Consider the following 24,869-nt stretch of genomic DNA (forward strand, 5'->3'; position numbering starts at 1 on the left):
TTAGTAACACTGAATAACACGGAGCTCTTAAAAGATACATTTGGACGAAAATGGATTACTAATGGATAACTTTCATTGGGTATGTAACTGGTCCTATAATGAACATGTCGTATGCTGTCTTCACAGGTGACTCATACTGTATGGTTTTCAACAGCATCAGAAACAATAAATTCTCTTACAGCACCGCAGATTATGCGCAGATTCATATGTTTGCTACCGCGTAGTGTGAAGTCAACAAAAAACAAGCTGCATTCATGGAGTTGTGGGCATCATTCATGGCACACACGTTAAAATAATTGTATTTACATATACGTTATATATTTTTATTATTTAAGTGAGCACAACTGTTTATTTTAGATTCTCCTTTATAAGCAGCACTTCATCACTTTATTAACACGCCGTATGCCCGTGTTTCACACTCTTCAGGGGTTCATTCTGCAAACTGAAAGGTGGCACTCATGCTTTCACAAATTGCCTCCAGTCACTTTTTATAAGAGTAGGGCAGAATTTTACTTTAATTATTTCTGTACGTTACTCCCTTCTCCTCCACAAGCTAAACTCTCATCCTCTCTCCAGTTTCACTTTCTTTTTATAATCAAGTTGATCAGATTTTGACGGTCCTACACAGCTCTATTATAGAGACTTTAAAGTTTGGAGTGTGATTAGGATGATGTCACACATCTGTAAGTTTTGTCTGTGTGTATAAAGCTTTCACACAACTGCCGCTGATTTCACTCTTTCACTTTTACACTATTTAAAACTAAAAAACCTGTAAAACTACAACAGCTAGTATAACATGCAGACTACTTTACAGCTCTCAGTGTCCTACAAAGTGACGTCAAGCTTTCATTAGAGCTTTATAAACAATTTTTATGTCCTACTCTGAGGTGGGAATATTATAAATAAACTTTGAGTGCAATCACTACGAGTGACTCTAAGACGCTTAGTAAATATGGGTCCTGATCACATTTTATGATGAATGAATGCTGAAAATTATGAAATTCCAAAAGATTTTCTTGCCAATCTATCTTAAATGAAACAAAAAAAAAAAATTGAAATAAAACGTTACCATCATGAGTTTGTATCCGGTGTCACAGCGGACATGAATGTAATCTCTGTAGGAATATCTTAAGAATTCAGGAGTGATCCGCCCATTCTGGATTTTTCCTTCTATTTTACACTCCACTCCTACAGAAACACACACACACATTTACGTTACTGCTGGGCTTTACTGCTAATTCATCTCAGAATGTACAAGAATGTGTTGCTGATTACATTTTTAAAATTAATCATTAATCAAATGAGCTAAAAAATAATTACCAAAAGACGACTTTAATTTGCCCCATATTTATTTTATTACTGAGTTGATGATATACAGTGGAACCTCAGATTACGAGCATAATTTTTTCCGGAAGCAGGCTTGTAATCCAAAACACTCATAAATCAAATCAAAAATTTTCCCATAAGAAATAATGGAAATTAAAATAATTTGTTCCACAGCCCAAAAAAATAAATACATAAAAATAATTAACATACAATTTAAAGTAAAAAAAAAAAATATCTGCATTTATCTTAAAAAAAGAAAAAATAAATCTCGACAGATAAGTGTTTCCATTTTTGTGCACAGGCACTGTGTTTTTTTCTCTCTCCTGCGCTGCTGAGTGTGTGTTATGTGTGTGCGTGCGCATAATTTGACACCGTACCGGTTGTTTGTGAGTAAAGCACCCCCTCTCTGTTTCACATACACACACATTAAAGGCGAGAGAGAGAGAGAGTGTGAACCGTGTCAAATTACGCGCGCACACACATAACACACACACTCAAACACTGACACACACTAACAACGAGAAAGAGTGTGTGTGCGAACCTGCGCGGTGTCAAATTACGCACACGCACACGCATAACACACACTCTGCAGTGCAAGAGAAAGAAAAACACACACACACATAACACAAACACTCAAACACTGACAGTAAAGGCGAGAGAGAGAGAGAGCGTGTGTGTGTGTTTGTGTGTAAACCGGCGCAGTGTTAAATTATGCGCACGCACACACATAACACACACACTCTGCAGTGCTAGAGAAAAAAAAACACACACACACACACACACACGGATGTTGATTATACCAGTAAGAGACGCGCACTAAGACCCAGCAGGGGAAATGATTACCCGCAGCGCAAGAGAGAGAAAAACCGTTGGCTCAGTTGTGATCGCGTGACACTCGGCATCAAATCAAGAAGCGCATGCATGATACATGATACTCGGTGCTCGTAAACCAAGACAATGCTCGTTTTCCAAGTCAAAATTGATTAAAAATCTTTGCTCGTCTTGCGGAACACTCATAAACCGAGTTACTTGTAATCCGAGGTTTCACTGTAATTGTGTTTCCTGCTTACTCTGAGTTGTGTAGCGAAGGCTAAACCCCCCACTCTGTCCATGTCCATCAGTGTGAAACTGCAGATCCACAGTGTGTGAGCCGGTGTGTATGATTCCAGGACTTTTATCTCCACAAAGCTTTTCTGGGGGTTTCCCGGGAACAGACACCTGCGGATGAAGAAGCAAAAAGAAACAGCATTCATATCAGATTCTATGGCTCTGATAGTTCTGAAGGTGTTGATTACATTTACATTACATTTAGGCATTCGGCAGACGCTCTTATCCAGAGCGACTTACATTTTTATCTTATTACACATCTGAGCAGTTGAGGGTTAAGGGCCGCGCTCAAGGGCCGAACAGTAGCAACTTAGTGCTTGTGGGTTTGAACCTGTGATCTTCTGAACCATAGTCCAATGCCTTAACCACTGAGCTACCACTGGCCTGCTTAATTCTCTATAACAGCAGTAATTATATTAAAATAGCAGGTCTATATTAATGAGCGTGTTCTAATGTTTTCTAATATGTTTTTTTTTTTTTATAGTAACAACTTATCCACAGGGACGTATACAGCAGACACTTTACATAAACAGCTTAAAAAATGTTTGTAATTGTTGATCTGGTTAAAAGTAAAAAGCAATAAATTTAAGCTATAAATTGAAGCTTTACTCCCCCTTACAACCACAGGAGACAGATTTCCAGCTTTGTAGAGTCTACTAGCTTCATTCTGCCCCAAGGTGTCAGAAGGTGGGGATTGTGGGCTGTGGAGATAGATCCAGGTGCAGGTGTAGGTGTAGGCCATGAGCTCTCTAGTAGTGAAAGTGGGGGTGTCGAAACAGAGCCGTGAGATTCGTCAGTGTTATAACAGAACCGAGACGTGAGACTGGCCCGTAATCGTGAAAGCAGAAGCATACGTAAACGCGAGATAATTAAGCGTGAGCGAACAATAATCTGGGAGGAGCCAGCACGCTGCGCTTCCTTATAAACATAGAGAAATCACTGGTTTGCAGGTGAAGTGGTCCGGGGGCGTGGAAGGAGACATGACAGCATGGGAAGGGAAATGTCAAGGGATAAAAGCGGTCTTTAAACAGGGTGCTGAGGGTGTGACACAAGGACCCTTGGGAGCCCAAAGAGTGGAGCATTTGCAGTAAGGAAAGGAATAAAAGGAATATAGAAATATATCAAGACTTGGATGTGTGAGAAAGGCCTAAGCCCTTTGGAGGCTGGAAAAGGAAACCAGTTCTATTTGAGTGGGTAAGTCCAATAGCAAAATTAGAGCCTCATTCCTGTCAGTCTAAGATGTGGGTCCTCGTAACCCACTGGTATTAACATTCTCCAGGTGTTGAACCACCGGAAACAGATTTCCAACACTCACATGCCGAGAACCTTTGACACTAAGGGCCTGTCCACACGGAGACGCCTTTCGCTGTATACGTATACATTTTTTATCGTATTGGCGTTTCGTCCACACGGATCCGGCGTTTTAGGAGACTGAAACCGCTATTTTTTTTAAACAGGGTCCCAAAGTGGATAAATCTGAAAACGACACCCTTGCGTCTTCGTGTGTACGGCCAATCCGTATATTTTGTGAAATGATGATGTCATCACATCACGTGTCGGCTGCGTCACACGTAACAGCAACAACAATAATGGCGGACTACATGATTCTGTTTGTGTTGCTACAAAGCCTACTAGCTTTATTACAGCAAAATCTATTGCTTCTATGCAACTGTTATGAGCAATAATGGACAACACCATCTTGGTTCGTATACAGCGCGCAAGGTTATGTGCATGCTCAAAGTCTTCTTCTCCGTGTATAGTGTATCTCTATGGCAGAATTACAGCGCCCCATACTGGTCTGGCATATATACTACACCGTTTTCAGTGGTTTCGTGTGTACGCAGATATTTCTTGAGACGACGCCGTGTTCGCGGAAAAAAAATGATCGGATAGGGAATGCACCGGCTTCGTGTGGACGGAGTCTTATTCACATGGTGAGCAACTATAAAAAGCACTCAGTAATGGCTGACATGCCCTTAACTTCTCCTGGTCTTAAACACGTTGAGAGGAAACACCAGATAACAGCCAGCATTCACTGTCACTTGGGACACAGGTTAATTTCAGGCATTAACACATATGCATTAATGTTAGCTTTTCTAGTGCACACCATGTGATTTATTGCTGAAAGTTATCGCACAAAAAGCTATCCACCCTCTCATCCCCAAGGATTTATCCACAACCTTGTGTCTTCCAACATGCTTCCATCACACTTGCTGGTATCTCAGTTACATTTCAAGGTTTGATTTTTGTCTTAGTTACTTGAAAAGAGAAACAGTAGAGAGGCTGTTGAGGAAAGGAATGTTTATAGCTACTGTAACGTAAGTGACAACAGGAACTAATTTGTTTCACATAAACTTCAATCTACATGCAGTGTACTTGTATTAAATATATATACTCTTATTCATTATAAAAAAATCACTGAAATTGCTGTGGCAAAAGAATAATAAAAGAAATGGGTAACATAACACGATAGAGATAAATGCTAACAGCTTTTGCTGTTCAACACTTCTGCATCAAACCAAATCTGTAACATCTAGGCCACCACGGTCCCGGGGAATAAGATCTGGTTCTCCGGATTACTGAGCCGTCTTTGTGTCTCCCTAGTGTGTTTCTGTCGGTATGTCTACCAATATTAACAGATTAGGGTTACCTGTGTCTCTTTTCCTTGTGTGTCACTATTTAAACCAGTCGAACCCATAGATCCCAGTCCGTTCACTGTTGGTGTCATGTTTGTTGATGTGCTATGTGTAACCTTCCTATATGTTCTTCGTCTTTCTCCTCAGGACTGAGAAGTGTCTGCAGGGTCGAGGCTGGGTCAAGTTCATGACGGCGGCTCACCGTCCAGGTTAAGGCTGTAGAAATACTTCACTCGTAACTAAGAACTATCGATGCTTTGTTGTGTAACTTTGACCTGCTTTAAGTTACTAAGAAGCCCACCTGCAGACCCAGCCTGGGGAGCCAACCTTAGAATTTATGTTCTGTTCTTTTGTTTTGTGTTTGCCAAACTAAATAATAAAAAACGAGTGATATTGAACATCATCTGCATTTGCGTCCGCTTCCTTCGCACAGGGGAATCATGACAAAATCAAATCAAATTCAAATTTTTTTTGTCACATGCACAGTCATACACAGTACGACATGCAGTGAAATGCTTATACAACCGCCCGTGACCTTAAAAATAATAGATTATTAATAGGACATAAATATGAATAAAAAAAGAAATAAAATAGAAAATAAATTTAGCTAAGTTAAGAATAATATATCTAAAGTAGACAAAATATACAATTTAAGAAAAATATAAGAAACATATAAGAAAAACTAAGCTGTACAAATATGGAGAAGAAATTATTTCTGTACAAATATAGAAAAATATAGAGATTTTAGTGTGGAAATGTGGAGGGAATTTAAATAGAAATGTCCAGGGGGGTGTTCTATGGAAGTATAATAGTGCCAAAATTCCTCAAAGCAAAATAGCAGGTTGAATTACATGAACTGAAAAAAACGTGTTGCAATAAATATGTTTGAATTTTTCTGCATTGCAATTTGATCTGAATTGAAAAAAATCCTCAGAGCATTTACAATGTTTGAAATTTTTGCCACTGCAATTTATTGTGGTTGTTTATTTCAAGTGAAAATGTAATTCAAGCATTTAAAATTCAATGCAAAAATATTCAAGTTACTAAATTGCAGTATTTTCAAGTGTTAAAAATACAATCTTCATTATTTTTCAATCTTACAAATTTAGGTCGACAAAATTCAGGTAATAAAATTCAAGTCGCTAAAATGCAGGTCTTTACATCCGGGATATCACAGGAAGAGCAGTGGAGAGCCGATTGCTGCTGTCCGAGCCGCAGTGTACTTTAAAGTGTGCTTCCTGCGCCCTGTGTAGTCTACTTCTCACAAACTACTTACCGATCGGAACACAGCCCTCTTAACTAACAGGCCGGGTTGCCAGTTGCACAATAAACAGTGTAATGTGTTAGAATTACTCCTCTGCCGTAAACACTATATTCAAAGCAAAGCCAGCGCTGTTTCATTCACACGCGCGAGCGATGGGTTTCCCGCCCCTGAGCTCGGTGATGTTACAGTCACATTCAGTAACCAGATGTGATTAATTTCCTCAGCAGCAACAACAACATACATGATGTTTACACTTTGTTAAATTTATATTGCTTATAAATAAAGGTAAACATAAAAACTTTGTAATTAAGAAAAACGTAAAGTGTGGATAGTACGGTTTAATGTCAGTCTGATTAAAATATAATATAAATAAATTATATAAATTATTTTATGCAACGCAATTACAACATTTCAGTTTCAGTTTAATATTAAGTATGAAGTCATAGGTCTTCATGTAGTTATTTGAACAGTTAGTAGTATATACTGTATGTGTGTGTTAGTGTTTCATATGTGTGTGTGTATGAGTGAAGTGTGATTTAAGCCCCATACAGCGCCTCATTAATACCTGTCGCACTGTGACTTTGTCACTTATAACATTGTACATCAATGGGTGCACTGCAATTAACCCCATTTCTCTTTTTTATTGTAATTTATATTTATTATCTTTATATACTTTTTACATATAGTTTTTGTTCATCATTGCACTAGTAACTCTGGTCAGTTCCCACATCACCCTGTGTGTACTGACTGTATACTCAGGCCCGGAGTGGCTAATCGGGAGGACCGGGACAATTCCCGGTGGGCCGGTCTGATGTTCGGGCCGCAAGGGCCGGTGTCTAATTCTTTTCTTCTTCTTCTTTTTTTTTTATTACATTTTTTTCGTGGGCCAGCCCATTGCTCAGTCATGGCATTAGGTTGATCATACGCTGCTACCGCTGTCCCTGTGCCGCCTCCAATGGTGGCTCTTTTGTTTATAAAAAAGAAGAAAAAAAAGCCTGTATTATTGGCAGACGCACCCTGACGTAACGCGTCGGAGCACTGGGTCAGCGCCAGGTCAGCGCAGCAGAGTTCTCCTGGCCGGATCAGCTGTTGAAAAATGGAAAGTAGAAAGAGCAAAGGTGGCGCGGAGAAAGCAAGAATTAAAAAGAGGAAAGCTCTGGAAACAGACGCAGCTAAATGTGCCAAAATTGGCACCTTTTTTACTAAAACGAGCTCGCAGTTTCTAGCACCACATGAGGACGATGAAACGGGTAAGGAAAGATGTTGAACTTTAACTCCAAACCACAGTTCAACTTAAAGGTTGGATATGGTATATGAACACGATAGCGGCGGCATCTGTCTGTTTAGGTTGAAGTTACAATAATACAAAATATATTTCCAGCCGCTGGGTTGTCAGGTTTTCTGCTGATACGTCCAGTGATAAATTTATTGTAGAGGAGTTTAACTGACAGCTAACGTTAGCAAGTGAGTTAGCTTACAGATCCAGGAGGAAAGTAACATTAGCCGTTTCTCAATGACAGATATTGTATATATAGATATAGATATTATAGATATAGATATTATTTATTATATTATTTTTTTTCTTTTTTTTCTTTATATTTATTTAATACTTATAATTTTATTTATTCTTTTATTTCATGTTTAAAGTTTGGATACCTCGGATTACTTATTTGAACAGAATATAAATTCTGATATTGTTGAAAAGAATATCCTGTTAAGAATAATATTGGTTATGTGCACTCACGTTGAAATAAATCTAAATTGTGAAGCAACCCTTACTTGCATTGAATTGGAAATGTTTTAGAAATATACACTGAATTACAAGGCTTTACAGAACAATTTGCACTATTGTAGACTTAACATGTAAGCTTAAAATTACATGATTTTAATAATAATAGGTTGTGATCTAAAGTGGGCCGGTCTGAGGCATGAAACTCCAGGGCTGAAAATGAGTTCCACTCCGGCCCTGTGTATACTGACTGTAAGATATACAGTGTGGAGTCTATAACCTGTCTTACTGTTACTGTCTCTAGTGCTGTTGGATATCTGGGATTTCCTTCGGGATCAATAAAGTATCTATCTATCTATCTATCTATCTATCTATCTATCTATCGTATATATCTGTCTTTATTCTTTGTCTGGAATTGTCCCTATCAGTTTATTTGCACAGAGTCAGACTTCTGCAGTTACTCTGGTGTCACGCGCTGAACTCATGATGTTTCACTGCTTCCTAAATTAGTTTCTGCTGCTGTACTGAATGTTTCCACAGACTGTAACATCACCGAGCTCAGGGGCGGGAAACCCATCGCTCGCGCGTGTGAATGAAAGAGCGCTGGCTTTGCTTTGAATATAGTGTTTACGGCAGAGGGATCATTTTAACACATTACACACTTTATTGTGCAACTGCCAACCCGGCCTGTTAGTTAAGAGGGCTGTGTCCCGATCGGTAAGTAGTTTGTGAGAAGTAGACTGCACAGGGAGCAGGAAGCACACTTTAAAGTACACTGCGGCTCGGACAGCAGCAATCGGCTCTCCACTGCTCTTCCTGTGATATCCCGGATGTAAAGACCTGCATTTTTGCGACTTGAATTTTGTGACCTGAATTTTGTTACCTGAATTTTTGCAACCTGAATTTTGTTACCTGAATTTTTGCAACCTGAATTTTGTTACCTGAATTTTGGCGACCTGAATTTGTAAGATTGAAAAATAATGAAGATTGTATTTTTAACACTTGAAAATATTTTTGAACTGCAATTTAGTAACTTGAATATTTTTGCATTGAATTTTAAATGCTTGGATTACATTTTCACTTGAAATATACAACCACAATAAATTGCAGTGGCAAAAATTTCAAACATTGTAAATGCTTTAAGGATTTTTTTTTTAATTCAGATCAAATTGCAATGCAGAAAAATTCAAACATATTTATTGCAACCCGTTTTTTTTTCAGTTCATCTAATTCAACCTGCTATTTTGCTTTGAGGAATTTTGGCACTATTATACTTCCATAGTGTTCAAATATGCATAAAAGTTTCTTATTGAAAGTGACTTATATGCAATGAGCAAAGAAATGAAATAAGATGTAAATGTGCATGAATCTGCAGGTGTGTGGTGTCCATAAGTGTCCATGAATGTCCAGAATGAGTGCAAAAAGACAAATGTCCATAAGTGTGAATATGCAAAATGGTGTAGTCCTGTGTGGTGTACTGATTGAGAGACCGTATCGCCTGCAGGAAGAAGCTTCTCTCTGTATTGGCCTTCAGGGAGCGGAATCGCTTTCCTGACTGCAACAGAGAGAACAGTCTATTGCTGTGGTGGCTGAGGTCCTCCACAATCTTTCTGGCCTTAGTCCAGCACTGCTTACCATAAAAATTGAGTGATCAGGAAGCTCTGTGCGGATGATACCCTTAGCTCACCCTCTGTAGAGCAACATCATTAAAGAGATGATGAAGTTTCTGACCAGCTGCTAAAAGCACTTCATCACTACTGAGGTGAGGGCTACAGGGCGATAATCGTTGAGGGAAGCAGGATGTGGTTTCTTCGGGACAGGAACAATGATGGGCTTTTTAAAGCATGTGGGGATCACCGACTGAGATAGGGAGAGGTTGAATATCTCTGTGAACACAGGTGCCAGCTGGTCTTCGCAGGCTCTGAGGACTCGACCTGAGATGCCGTCTGGTCCTGCTGCTTTCCTGGTGTTCACTCTTCTGAAGGCTCTCCTCATGTCATGCTAGGAGATGATAAATGCATTTTCAGTGCTGGCAGTGTCTTCCTGTCTGCAGCCGATGGCGCTGCTAGCATTCTTAGCTGCAGCCTCTAAGCAAGTGTTCAGCTCATCTGCCAAAGACACGCCCATGTTCGTCATACCGGATGTTGGTGCTTTGTAGTCCGTTATTGAGCCATATATAGTCTGTTATTGTCCTTAATCCCTGCCACAGGCTCCTAGAGTTACTTAGTTGGAGCTGTGACTCTAATTTCCTCCTACCTAAGGTACTTAATTTTAATGAACTTGGCAGTGTAAGATTGCTAAAAACTAATTTAAACAACGAAAATAAAGAAAAAGGGGTCAGAGCAGTGGTAAAAGCGGCTGACCCTACCGGCGCCATTATTGCAAGGAACAGGTACCACATGTGGTGGTACCATGGGTGGTACCCGTGTGTGTACAGCCCTGCCTGCAACAGTAAGCCCTGAAGAATTTAACTCATTAATTAGCTCTTAGATGCAATACAGTTGCCTTATAATGACTTAAAAAGATGGCCACAGTGTAATAATGTGGTACCTGTAGCCAGTGGAAGAGGCAGGATGGTCCCTGTACATCAATCTGCTCTATGTGGAAGTTGTCGCTGAAGTTAAGAGTTATTTGGTACCCAGGCTGAACAGATACAGTGTACAAGCAGCTCACTCTGAGAGGAGCAGCGTTCGGGTATCCAGGACTCGACAGAACTCCCTCAGGTTCTGTAAAAACTCCTCCACCACAGTCCACTAAAACCAAGAGAAAACAACATCATAAAAATATAGACAGATATCCAAAGTCAAACCAAATGTATAGTAACTTTATCCTTATGGTCATTAGTTAGGTTGGGAACTAAGAGCACCATCGGTTTAAAAACCCTGTTGAGAAGGTTATTGTTGTATAGAAGACAAACAAGTTGTTTTTCATGAAGAGGTAGGTCTTAAGTCATTATTTAAAACCAACCAGTGACTCAGCTGTTTAGACATTTAGGGGCAGTTTATTCAACAACATTCAAAACATAATACCGTTGCCTGAAAGATGGTGGTTTCATCCCAGCAGTGTTAGAAATCAAGAGCGAGATATTGTGTGAGAGCTGTTGGTGAAGGAGCCTCCAATAATGAACTGGACTTCACACATCTCCTGTTATACTGAACTTCCAGCCTCCTAACACACAGTATGAATGCAGATCAATCCCTGCTATCGGTTATCACCCAGATGGGGATGGGTTCCCTGTTGAGTCTGGATCCTCTCAAGGTTTCTTGCTTTTACTATCTAAGGGAGTTTTTTCTTCAGTACCATCATGTGTTTGATATCATTTGAAAGCTGGCTTTATTCCAGGAACATTGGTGAACACGGAAAATTACTTTATAAAAGGTATTATAACTTCAACCGGATGGCCCTACGTGACAGCCAAAACTGTCACGTAGGGCCATAGGCTAATGTACGCACAAACGGGTAAGCACATAAGGCATGGCTAAGCCCCGCAAATGCATCCGATTGGACCAATCACCCATGGGATGGACTGACTTCGAAGGGTCAACACCTTAAAGTAATCAGCAAACAGTTACCCTTGGCTTGTTCATCATGAACAATCTGATCATTCTGACTCACACAAATTCACATTTCATACAAACCTTCAATTTTACAATTTTCCTTAACTAAAAAGTGTTAGGCAAATAAAATTGAATTGATTTAAAATAAATATAAAGAGCATAGGAGGGGTCACATCATTATGAGGAGCTTTAAAAAAACACTTGTAGAAAGTTACCTAGTGGAGCATGAGGTGGTAAATCATGCATGCGCTTCTTGTTTTGACGCCGAGCGTCAAGTGTTACTATAACACTGTGACCATGTGTGTGTGTGTAAAACATATTTTATTTTTATTTTGTGTCTGTATGCGTGTGTGAAGCAAAAGCAAGTTTCATTAGGTTAAAGATCCATTTTCTCTCTCTATGCTCAAGGCTCAGCCTGCTTTTTGTGTCTGTGGACACCGTGCCACACACACACTCACATACACACAGAGACCCCTCCTACTTTCGCCTTCACAGACACACACACACACACAAACTTTTTGTCGGCTCTACACAGAAACATTGCTCTGTCGCGATTCTTTTTAAAGGTAAAGTGCAGGTTAATTTGTTTAATTTGTACTTTAGAGCAGTGATTCCATTAGTGTGTCACCCAATTGAGTGTCATTAGCGATGTTCCTTGTTAATTTTTTCGATATAACAGTGTTTCTGTTGTGTGCGCGCGTGTGTGAAAAGAGTGGAGAAAGGGTAACTGTGTAAGGTGAAAAGAGGGAGAGGGGAGATTTCTTTAGATTTACACACACACACACAACACTTATCTGTTGGGATTTATTTTTTACTTTTTTTAAGTGCAGGTTAATGTTTTATTTTTACTTAATAATTTGTGTTAATTATTTTTATGGGGGTTTTTTTGGGCTGTAGAACAAATAATTAAAATTTCCATCATTTCTTACAGGGAAATTAGATTTGGTTTACGAGTGTTTTGGAATACGAGCCGCTTCCGTAATGAATTATGCTCGTAATCCAAGGTTTCATTGTATTAAGAAGGTTGATTGGAGAGATAACTGTAGCATAACGGGGCTTAAGGGATGAAATTTTAAGAGATCTGAAGCATTTAAGACAAAAGCAAATTTGTACCTCCTCTGCTCAGTAATCATGGCACGTGAGAGAAGGTATGGGCTGTTGACAGAGCAACCAGTTCTGTGGAGTGATCCAGGAACACATTGTGTATGGTTATTGTGTGTGTGTCTAAATATGTAAGAAAACTTGTGTGTGTGTGTGTGTGTGTGTGCTGTTGGTATACACACTTACAAACACAGGTACGCCCATCTGCTTGTATCTGGTAACCATGGTAACAGGCACACAGGTATGAGCCCAAAGTGTTGAGACAAATCTGAGTGCAAGAAGATTCTGAATCATCTGAATCAGTAGATGAGCATTCATCTATGTCTGAAAACCAAACCACAAACACATATAGGAGTCAGTACAGGTGCAAGTCAATACAACAGGAGGAGTCTACATAGGTGTGAGTGAGTAAAAATGATAATACAGATACATGTTAGTACAATTTAACTCAGTACAGAGCAAAGAGTTAGCACTGGTTAAAGTAGTAAATGACCTTCTACTGGCCTCTGATCAGGCTTGTGTCTCTTTGCTGGTGTTCCTTGACCTTAGTTCAGCTTTCACCACCACTGATCCAGTCTCAAGTAAAAGTAAGCTTTCTAATCGCACAATCACACAGTATCTCTAGATGGTCTTTCTGTTTCTTCATGTACAGCAGATTATTGATTTCAGACTTTCATTTGAAGCTCATGTAGATAATATTACCAGGATAGCATTCTTTCACCTCAGAAATATTGCCAAGATAAGTAATATATTGTCGCTAAACGATGCAGAAAAACTAGTTCATGCTTTTATCACCTCTAGGTTGGACTATTGTAATGCCTTACTGTCTGGTTGTTCAGCTAGATGCATAAATAAGCTTCAGCTAGTCCAGAATGCAGCAGCGGGAGTCCTCACTAGAACCAGAAGATATGAGCACATCACCCCTATCTTATCTTCACTCCATTGGCTTCCTGTGAAATTTTAAATTGATTTTAAAATACTACCTTGACATATAAAGCATTAAATGGTCTCATGTCGCAGTATCTGAGTGAACTGCTAGTGTCTTACAATCCGCCACGCCTACTTCAATCTAAGGATGCAGGCTGCTTGTCAGTACCGCGTATTATGAAAACTACAGCTGGGGGCGGAGCTTTTTCTTACAAAGCCCCAAAATTATGGAATAGTCTTCCAAATAGTGTTCTGGACTTAGACACAGTCATAGTGTTTAGGTCCAGGCTAAAAACCTATTTATTTAATCAACCAATTTAATAAATAAAATTTGCCTTAGGTAAATTCCCTCTCTCTCTCTTGAGCTACACATGTCATTCCTGAGCTGCCAGAGATCCAGACTTCCGCTGCCCTCCAGAACTGTCTGACTCATCCTGGTGCCCCGCTTCTGCTTGGAGATCTCGTCACATGGATGCCCCGCGTGGCTCTTTGGGATGCGTCTGGTGTCTGGGGATGGTTTCTCTCTACTTAGAAGACGGTTCTGGCCTCGACTGGTGTTGGCAGCTGTTTCTTTGAGGACTTGACAGTTTGATAGTTGAGGACTGGAACTTCATACAAGTTTACCTGAGTTTTCAATAACTACATGGACTCCATATTAACATCAATTAACATCAACTGTTATGCTGTACTGCCTGCCACCTAACAAAATGACAATTGTTAAAAGTGCTATACAAATAAAATTTTATTAAACTGAAATGAAATCACCAGGCTCCAAGAAATCCTCGCAATTACTACACATGAAAGGGAACAAGGCAAGGCAAACTATGCAGATCTCTTCGACAGGCGGCAGTATGCAGAACAGCTACTAGGAAAGGCCAAAGCTGACTCCAGGGGAAAAAAAGGCAGAATTAAAGCCCTCGAAACTCACCTGGACAAGACAAGGAATGAGATCAGCCACCTCATGTGACAGCTGGACCATATTTAAGAAGAGTCCATGAGCATCAAAGAGAAACTCCAGCCCACCTATGAATGGTGCCATGATCTTTCAAGAAAACGACTTGCACCCATCTTACCACTACTGAGCAGGACCAGGTCCCCTGTTCTTGGACCGACACATAGTGATGGGAACGTGATGGTGTAGGATTGAAGCACCCCCCAGCCCGCTCCAAAGAACCCTACCTCATGGCAAAACGTGGGAACTTGCTCCCTCTAGCCACAGAGCATCGCACAGTGTAGACCTCAAAGACCCTGACAAGCTTGCCACGAACGTTAACAAATTCACACTGCATATGCCAGGGAGCCAAGATGTCCAAGCCTATCCACGAGAGATTGATTCCATCTAGAAATGAGGCACTGCATCACTGACCAAGGTAGACTCTATTTGCTCCGAACAACATCCAGCCCTGAAGTGCACAGCTTCCTAGACTGGCAGCCTGCCCACACAAAGACTGAGTACCACCTGCTCTAAGAAGCTCTTATCAAAGAATTTGCTTACCCTTAGCAAATTCAGAATAAGGACTAGTGGCTGCCCTGGAAATGTGACTAGGTCGTCACAAACCTTTGCAAGTCTACTACAGCCTACTCAGACAAGCATACTTCGGCACTTGGACCAAAACAAACATGGAAGAAGACCTAAATTTTAAAACTCTCTTCCTACAAAACCTCCATTCTGGAGTAAGCCACCATCTCAGCATTCTCGCATGTCCACAAACAATTAATACTCAGCAGTTGCAAGACTTGGCACTAAAAGCCTACAGAAAACAGAAGATGGCTTTAAGAAAGGGCATCAAAACCGCAGCAGTTCGTGACTTCAACACTCAAAGTCAGGGCTGGCTATGGAGGACGCCCATTGTCAAGACAAATGCCAAGCCGCCACCCAAAGAGTGAAATGCACCCACATCCACCAAAAAATGAGACTCCCATGCTGGTACCCGATTTAAACAGCGGAATCGCCACTGGGATAAACCGCGTGGAAGACAACCTTCATCCATACCTCATGAAAGTCAGTGTAAGAAATCTTGGAACTGGAAAAACTGAAAAGGGAAAGGCTTGTAGGAGTCCAATGGAACCCCCAAAGAAAAAAAAACAAACACACCCTAAAGCAACCAGCCCAAGGAATCGACGAAGAACGAAGAGTGTCCAAAAGTGTCCCCGCTGGCATGCGGAAACAAGCTGGTGAGCGATGGGCTGCGGGCAGAGTAGCAATGTAGCCTCAGTGTAGCCTCAATGTAGACTCTCCTTTCAGGGGATGGCCAAACCGGCCCCTCCTAGCTCTTTCTGTGGGCACGTTGGTAAACACAGAAAATTGGTAGCATGAACAGACCTCATGCAGAATTACTTTATAAAGGGTATTAAAGCTTTAACCGGATGTACCCCACTTGACAGTGAAAGATCGGGCTAATGTATTCACAAAGGGGGGACCTCGTGAGGCATGGCTAAGCCCCGCAACTGACTTCAAAGGGTCAAAACCCTAAGGTAACGAGCAAGCAGGGAAAGAAAAACCAATACGCCATCTCCAACAACCTCTCTCAATCAGCTCGGGCTTTCGCCCTTACGAGCGCTCCGCCAACTCTGCTGGCATCATCTGCTCTTCAAGAACTCTCAATGAAAGTGCCAGAAAGTCCTGCAATGAAGAAACCCTCAGAAGAAGTTCCAGAATGCCGCCATCGGTAACCAGGCAACCGACACCGATATCTTTCCCGAAAGACGTCATCTCAACTTCAGCACACCAACCAATCAGCAATGCTGTGATTCCCTTCACTGGAGGTGAACCACCGGATGAGAACGAAACGTAACGCAAGTAAACAAACAAAGCTAAACCGTAAGATTAAACCCAAAACTCTGCACTTGTGACTTTTTTTATCTAGTAAAAAGTACTAGAAGAACTTCCTTAACTTTCACCCTCCAAACTGTGGGTATTTTTGTGTGTGCATGTGTGTGTGTCGGTGTGTTCAAGTAGCATAGTTTTATGAATCATAGATTAGTCTAATAAATGATTGTTTCTTTATAAAAAACTGTTGTCTGTGGCCATGTATTTTAATGTCTAAACATTTGCCCAGATCTTACATTATCTTACTCGTAATTAATAAATACTAGATTTTGTATCATCCTCGTTAGCCCCGCGATAAACAGAATTGGTAAGATACACTTAATTATGCTATGCGGTGGACTGATAGTACAGTATACAGTGGGACAAAAAGGTATTTAGTCAGCCACCAATTGAGCAAGTTCTCTCACTTAAAAAGATGAGAGAGGCCTGTAATTTTCACCATAGGTGTACCATAACTATGAATAATAAGAAAAAAAATACAACAAATCACAATGTAGGATTTTTAAAGAATTTATTTGCAAATTATGGTGGAAAATAAATATTTGGTCGCCTACAAGCAAGATTTCTGTCTCTCACAGACCTGTAACTTCTTCTTTAGGAGGCTTCTCTGTCTAAATCTGCAATAGGTAAGCAGCTTGGTGTGAAGAAATCAACTGTGGGAGCAATTATTAGAAAATGGAAGACATACAAGACCACTGATAATCTCCCCCGATCTGGGGCTCCATGCAAGATGTCACCGGTGGGGTCCAAAAGATCACAAGAACTGTGAGCAAAATCACAGAACCACACGGAGGGACCTAATGAATGACCTGCACCTTTGGATGATCCAGAAGAGGATTGGGAGAATGTCATATAGTCAGATGAAACCAAAACAGAACTTCGTGTTTGGAGGAGAAAGAATGCTGAGTTGCATCCAAAAAACACCATAGCTACTGTGAAGCATGTGGTTGGAAACATCATGCTTTGGGGCTGTTTTTCTGCAAAGGGACCAGGCAGACTGATCCAAGTAAAGGTAAGAATGAATGGGGCCATCAGTAAGGGGATTGAAGATGAAACGTGGCAGGGTCTTTCAGCATGACAATTATCCCAAACACACCACCCAAGCAACAAAGGAGACTCTTCATAAAAAGAATTTCAAGGTCCTGGAGTGGCCTAGCCAGTCTTCAGATCTCAACCCCATAGAAAATCTTTGGGAAGAGTTAAAAGTCTGTGTTGCCCAGCGACAGCCCCAAAACATCACTGCTCTAGAGGAGATCTGCATGGAGGAACGGGCCAAAATACCAGCAACAGTGTGTGAAAACCTTGTGAAGACTTACAGAAAACGTTTGACCTCCGTCGTTGCCAACAAAGGGTTTAAAACAAAGTATTGAGATGAAATTTTGTTATTGACCAAATACTTATAATTTGCGAATAAATTCTTTTAAAATCCTACAATGTGATTTTTCTGGATTTTTTTTTCTTATTTTGTCTCTCATAGTTGAGGTATACCTATGATGAAAATTACAGGCCTCTCTCATCTTTTTAACTGGGAGAACTTGCACAATTGGTGGCTGACTAAATACTTTTTTGCCCAACTGTATAAAGTGTATGCTATAAATTGTAAATCAGTTAATCAAATTAACCCGCATTTTTTTTTCTTAAATTGTTAAGATTCAATTCAGCTCTGATCCAGAGCTAAAACACGACATAATAAAGGTAAATAATGCATTAGGCATTTTGTTCACATTAAAATGTCTACATATTAATGGTGGAGAATGTGACAGTCATTCTTTTTCATTATTATGAAACCCTACATCTGCCACAACTATTTGTGGATCAAATGGTTCAGGCTGATTGTTGGTACCTCATATTATTAAAACTACAGCAGGGGCGGAGCATTTTATTACAAAGCCACAAAATTATGGAATAGCCTTCCATTTAATATTGAGATATAGTCTAAATTTTTAAATCTAGGCTATTTATTTAGCTGAGCCTTTTGTAAATATACGCTTTTTTAACAGTGAAGTTACTGGTTGTAACTTGCTGGCCATGACAAAATAGCAGACCTGGTAGCGCACATGGTCAGAATAGCACCAGTGACACAGCTTCTGATGTACTGTAGACAGGACAATGTCTTTTGGCACACTGACTTATAAAGGTGCTCTTTGATACCACCTCGTATATTTGTAAGTTGGTAAAGGTGTGATGCAGTACATATGATAGTATCAAGAAGGCGTTATTACAAGATCAGTCAGTATGGGTGCGAGTTAGAAAAAGTGAAAATCAGTACAGGAGTGACTTCCTAAGAGAGGGTTAAGAGATACTGGAATGTGTTAATTTGTTTATGTGCAAAACTATTTTCAGCTTATTTAGATTTTTTTTCTCGTACCAACAGCCTGGTAAAAGGCGGAGAACCCGAGATACTGGTGCATTTCTGTGTTTGAGTCATCCGTCACAAACACCAGCTGGAGACGGTTGCTAGGGGACACAATGGGCTTGTTGCCAGGGTGATGGGAATCCGTGGAATTTTGGCCACAGAACTTTCCCAAAACTTTCTTTCCATGCAGAACCTTAATAATTAGAGAACAAAGTGAGGCACAATGCTACAGATCGAATCACACCATTGTTAATATCAACAGGGTTTTAAAATGGAGTAAGGTCACAGTGAGGAGTATTCATATAGAAATAAAACTAATACACACATAATTACTCAGACCTCACATGTAACTACATACTTACATGCTAATTAGTTACACAAGAGTTTTGCACAGGGGGTGATCTTATTTTCCATGCAAATATTACATAACCTTTAGACTTAAAGCCCAGTGAATATAAAACATTTCATTATAAACATTTAAGAATGTTTATGTGCATTTCATTTAATTATATTATCGTTTAGAAGAGCTGATGATGATAATGGAGATGGTGATGAAGCTCCAGACTAACCGTAAGAGAGTCATAGTAGCAGTTAATTGATGGTTCAATCTCCAGGTAATTGAAGGTTATCTGAAGTTGATAACCACGTGGAACCTCCAGATCCCACTGCCTACGTTCATTGTTGGGGTACGGCTTTGGATACAGTGGAGACTGAACCTGACCATACATCACTTCTTTACACACACACACACTCACACACATGAACAGCACACTGCAGAGACAAACGGAACAAGCAACATCAGCACAGAAATCAATATACAGTGGAACCTCGGATTGCAAGTAACCTGGTTTGCGAGTGTAGCATGAATGCACTTCTTGTTCTGATGCAGAGCATCACCTGATCACAACTGAGGCAATGGTGTCTCTCTCTCTCTTTCGCTGTTTTTTTTTTCTTTATAGGATTGTTTTTACCTTATTTTTCTTATTTTATAGATGTAACTGCTGGATCTTGTAAATTTTCCCATAGGGAATCTATCTATCTATCTATCTATCTATCTATCTATCTATCTAATCATCTCCCCTGCTGGGTCTTAGTGCGCGTCTCTCACTGGTATAATCAACCTTCGTGCATGTGTGTACTGTTTACTATAGCACTGTGACCTTGTGTGTGCACGTAAAAAATATTTTATTTTGTGTTTGTATGTGTGTGTGTACAGCACGCATGCACTGTTTATTATAACACATGTGTGTGTGCACATGTAAAGCAAAAGAAAGTCTCATTAGAGAGGTTAAAGATCCATTTTCTCTCTCTCTTTCTCTCTCTCTCTCTATCAGCCTGCACTGACTCTGTGTGTGTGTGTGAAGACGAGAGGAGGAGGGGTGGGGCACGTTGTCTAATGACGCGCGTACACACACAAACAATGCAGGCTGAGAGAGAGAGAGAAAATGGATCTTTACCCTCGCTAACAAACACACATACACAGCGCATGCACGCAAAAACACTGATTTTTTTAAAAAAGTTTCAGGTTAATTTGTTTTATTTTTGCTTTATAATTTTTTATAAAAATTTTTATGTATTTATTTTTTTGGGCTGTGGAACAAATTGTCTGAGTTTCCGTTATTTCTTATTGTGGAAATTCACTTTGATTTACGAGTATGATTACAAGTGTCACTGTTTTCGTATTGTTATCACAAAAGTTCCTCGTGTGTTTTGTATCAGTGTTTAAATTATACTGCTTTTTCCATATATACAAAATAATAAATCTAACTAGCTTTTTCGGGGGAAAAAGCGTATCTCTTCGTCTAAGAACAACAAACGAAATCTATCCCCCAAACAAACAAAAATCAGACTCCGGCATTAGAGCCCTCACAGTGGGCTCATCAGGCGAGTGGGTGACCACTCGGCGGCATACTTATTATTAAGGCTAAGGCAAAGGCTAGCCCACCAGTGCACACTTCCTCTGCGCTTCACGTGTCCAACAGGTTTGCTCTCCTCAGTGATGCACCCGCTGAGAAACCTGAAAGAGCTCTGGTTATAGGAGACTCTATAATGAGACATGTGAAATTAGCCAGGCCTTTGGGGGCGCCAGCGGTAGTGGTTAGGTGTATCCCGGGAGCCAGAGCACCGGACATAGCAGGTAATCTTAGGGCTCTAGGACAGCACAGGTTCTCTAAGATAGTGGTACATGCTGGAGCTAACGATATACGCCTTCGTCAGTCAGAGGTTAAAGAGAAAAATTCTTCAAATAGACAGACCTTATAAAAGATAAGGTTGGTTGACTTTATGTATGCCATGCGAATCTCTCATTAGTGTCTTCTTTACGAGGCTGCACTGAGAAAACTGAGTGAGGTAAACGCAAGCAAGTCGAGTCCTTTTTAAGCGCTGTCTGAACATCTCTAACCTGAAAGCTAAATGCACTGAGTAAAGGCAGCTAACGGATGCTCCACTTCTCGCTCTTAGCAACGAGATCCCTGTGCTTCCTAAAGAGGTCCTATTATGCCATTTTAAAGGTTGCTAATATTGCTTATGAGTTTCTTAAAACAGGTTTACATGTATGCAAGGTCAAAAAACACGTTAGTTTTCTCTAAAAATAGATTTAATTTTATCCCATTTCTAAATGATTCGCAAACGACTCGTCTGAAGCAGTTTGAAGATTCAGTCTGTCTAAACCCCGCCTTTCCATGAGCCCTCACTGCTGTGATTGGTCAGATGGCGCAGTGATTTATGATTGGTCCACCGCTACAGCGTGTGTTGAAAAACGAAACGCCCATGACCATAACTGAACGACGGCTCTGGAGACGCGTCAATACATAGAAAAGATGGCGTCGGTTTTACCGCATAACGTATAATATTATACAAAGTAAACAAAAAATGTGCACAACAACCAAACTAAGATATAAACAATATTTAAAAAACTATATATAATAAACTGTATGTGTGCGAGTGAGTGGAAAATGTCCGAAGTCCGTGTTTATTGTATGTGTGTTATCCGAGTATACTGAGAATGGTTCGGTCTCACCGGGGTTAATGAAGTCCGGGAGGCCGATGACGGAGGGTGAGAAGTCTGGGGAATATGTCCAGTCAAAGATAACCCGGTTAAAAAAATCAAAAGAAAATGATCCACAACAATCTCTCCTTCTCTCGTCCAAACAAATAACGGCAGCGCTGGTGCACCATTACTACAAAATCATTATAAATCTTTACACGTCTTTTATAAGACTGTTCAGTTTATCTGATGTGATTAAAATAAAGTGTGACTTCTTATAATCAGTGTGCCTGCTATTACACCTGTCTACCACTAGGGGTAATCTGCACATTCATATGATCCAGAGTGTGTGTGTCTAAATGTACAAACCTCCTCAGGCACAAGAAAAACTTCATACAGAACAAAATTCACATAACAAACCCCATGAGCCATACATGCTGAGCGTTTGGACGTCCCAGTCTCCTCTCTCTCTCTCTCTCTCTCTCACACACACACACACACACACACACACACACTAATTAGCCTACAGTACAGTACAATTATAATATATTACAAAAAATATTGTGTATATCGACTGGTAGAGTTATTTTATAATAGAGAACCAGTGAAGAAAATTTTGGATCTTTATTCCTTATTTATATATTATTATTTTTTTTATTAATAAAGGAAAATATTTTCAGGAGATTTTCTACCCTACCTCAGGATTAGCTGTAATCTGGCCATTGTTCCTCCAGCTTGTGTTTGTGTTTTTGCTGGAGCCGAGTGAGAGACAAGGGTTTAAAAGTCACCAAAAATCAGGTTTGTTTGATTTGGCGAAAGAAGAAGAGCGAAAGACAGAGAGAAAGAGAGATAGATAGAGATAGATAGATATGGTGTGTGTGTGTAAGAGAGAGAGAGAGAGAGAGAGAGAGAGCCAGCATTTCTCGTAAATCTTGTTGTGTTTAAGGTCAAAATCCACAATGTTGCTTCAGTTTAATCAGATTTATTCAGATCACTGTTGTCCTAAAAACACCTCAGTAAACAAATCTAAAGAAAAAAAAAACATTTATAATATACATAGAAATTAAATTATAAAAGAAATAAACTGAACAGGTACACAGACAATCTATAAAATATGAAAGGAAGTAATAAAGTACAAATTAATAAAAGTGAAGGTGATTAAACATGAGTGTTCCTTACGAAACTGTAATATTATAACGTATCACGATATTTCTACATTTAAACTTCTTAAATTCTCAATTTCTAATTAATTATACATTTTCACAATTGTGTTAAAAAGGAGAAGTTCAGTGTTGTGTGTGTGTGTGTGTAAACAAGGGTAAATAATTAATCAATTTAATCAAATGCTGCTTTAAACCAGTTCGAGTTCTCAGAAACTTAAACTAAAATAATAATAATAATAATAATAATAGAAAAAAAGAGGGAAAGTGATATCTTTAGGAATGTAACAATATTCCAAATTATATAATTATATAATTTATAATATATAATTATTAATTGCCTTTGCAATTGCTCACAGCCTTAATACACTGAGCCATCACCACCTTAAAGTGATAAGTAAGGCACAGATAAAATACAGAGAAGGCACAGGTAAAGCACAAGTAAGACTCAGATATGACCTGGCTAAGTGACAGATAAGACACAGGTAATAACTACAGTTATGGTTCCGCCTTTATCAGACACAGAGAGCGACATCTTAACTTGACCTGCAGACTTTGAGCATCAGGTGGCAGAAACACATCTAACAACTCAGTTTTTAATAATAAACTTTTAAAATGTTCTTTTAGGTTCAAGCAGTTTATTTGTTAAATATAATTCAATTTTATTCAATTTTATTTTATTTCTATAGCGTCTTTAACAATTGTCATTGTCGCAAAGCAGCTTTACACAATCAAAAGAATTATTTAAGTTTGTATGAATGTGAATGTGTATGAATCAAAATGGTCAGTTTGTCCCTGGTGAACAAGCCGAGGGTGACAGTGGCAAGGAAAAACTCCCTGAGATGGTAATAGGAAGAAACCTTGAGAGGAACCAGACTCAACAGGGAACCCATCCTCATCTGGGTGATAACGGATAGCAGGGATTGATCTGCATCCATACTGTGTGTTAGGTGGCAGGCAGTTCAAAATTCAAATTCAAATTTTATTTGTCACATACACAAACATACACAGTACGAAATGTAGTGAAATGCATTATACGACTGCCATTGACCCTAAAAGAGAATTAAAGTTTACAAATAAGAAATAAATATGAATAAAAGAAATACGATAGAAATTAAATTAAAAATTAAATTAAACTAGGAAAAATAGAACTAAAAATAAAAATAGAAATGTGCTAGGAAAAATAGAACTAAAAATAAAAATAGAAATATGATGTACAAAAATAGAAATATACTGTACAAATTGAAATATACTGTACTGTGTGTGCAAATATGCATAGAACAAAGTGTCTTTGTGCAGAGGTTATTAAAGTGTCTTTGTGCACTGGTCCAGGATGTAAACGTAAAACTGTAAAATGTAGTGTAGTTGTGAAGGTAGGTGTGCAAAGTTATTAAAGTGTCTTTGTGCAATGGTCCAGGATGTAAACGTACGACATGTAGTGTAGATATGAAGGAAGGTGTGCGTGTAATTGTCCATAGTGTTCATGGATGTAAGAAGATTGATAGATTTGATCAATTATGAAAAGATTGTTAGTTCTGCATAGTGGTGTGGTTGAGAGACCTTATCGCCTGCGGGAAGAAGCTCCTCCCCAGTCTCTCTGTGTTGGCCTTCAAGGAGCGGAATCGCTTCCCAGACCGCAACAGAGTAAACAGTCCGTTATTGGGGTGGCTGAGGTCCTTCACGATCTTCCTGGCCTTGGTCAAGCACCGCTTGCTGTAGATCGAGTGCAGGTCAGGGAGCTCGATGCGGATGATGCGCTCAGCTGATCGCACCACCCTCTGTAGAGCTCGTCTGTCCTGCATGGTGCTGTTCCCGAACCAGGTCGTGATATTTCCCGTCAGAATGCTCTCTATGGTGCAGGAGTAGAAATTCCTGAGCACCTTGGAGGGC

At 39.7% G+C, this 24,869-nt stretch overlaps 1 protein-coding gene across 1 annotated transcript in view; it reads right to left on the reverse strand.

The window, feature by feature from the left end:
- c1r (complement component 1, r subcomponent) overlaps nucleotides 1–22,563 on the reverse strand; it is a 43,113-nt gene extending 20,550 nt beyond the window's left edge. The window contains exons 1-7 of the mRNA XM_053493526.1: nucleotides 22,517–22,563; nucleotides 19,403–19,604; nucleotides 18,846–19,026; nucleotides 12,907–13,044; nucleotides 10,613–10,815; nucleotides 2,397–2,544; nucleotides 1,070–1,188 (exon numbers count right to left, since the gene is read on the reverse strand). Coding sequence (XP_053349501.1) covers nucleotides 1,070–1,188; nucleotides 2,397–2,544; nucleotides 10,613–10,815; nucleotides 12,907–13,044; nucleotides 18,846–19,026; nucleotides 19,403–19,604; nucleotides 22,517–22,542 — 1,017 coding nt within the window. The 5' untranslated portion in view covers nucleotides 22,543–22,563. The remainder of the gene's footprint in view (nucleotides 1–1,069; nucleotides 1,189–2,396; nucleotides 2,545–10,612; nucleotides 10,816–12,906; nucleotides 13,045–18,845; nucleotides 19,027–19,402; nucleotides 19,605–22,516) is intronic.
- Nucleotides 22,564–24,869: the final 2,306 nt, after the last annotated feature.

Source organism: Clarias gariepinus, chromosome 4 (genome assembly GCF_024256425.1).
Source record: "Clarias gariepinus isolate MV-2021 ecotype Netherlands chromosome 4, CGAR_prim_01v2, whole genome shotgun sequence".
In the NCBI taxonomy this organism is placed as follows: Eukaryota; Metazoa; Chordata; class Actinopteri; order Siluriformes; family Clariidae; genus Clarias; species Clarias gariepinus.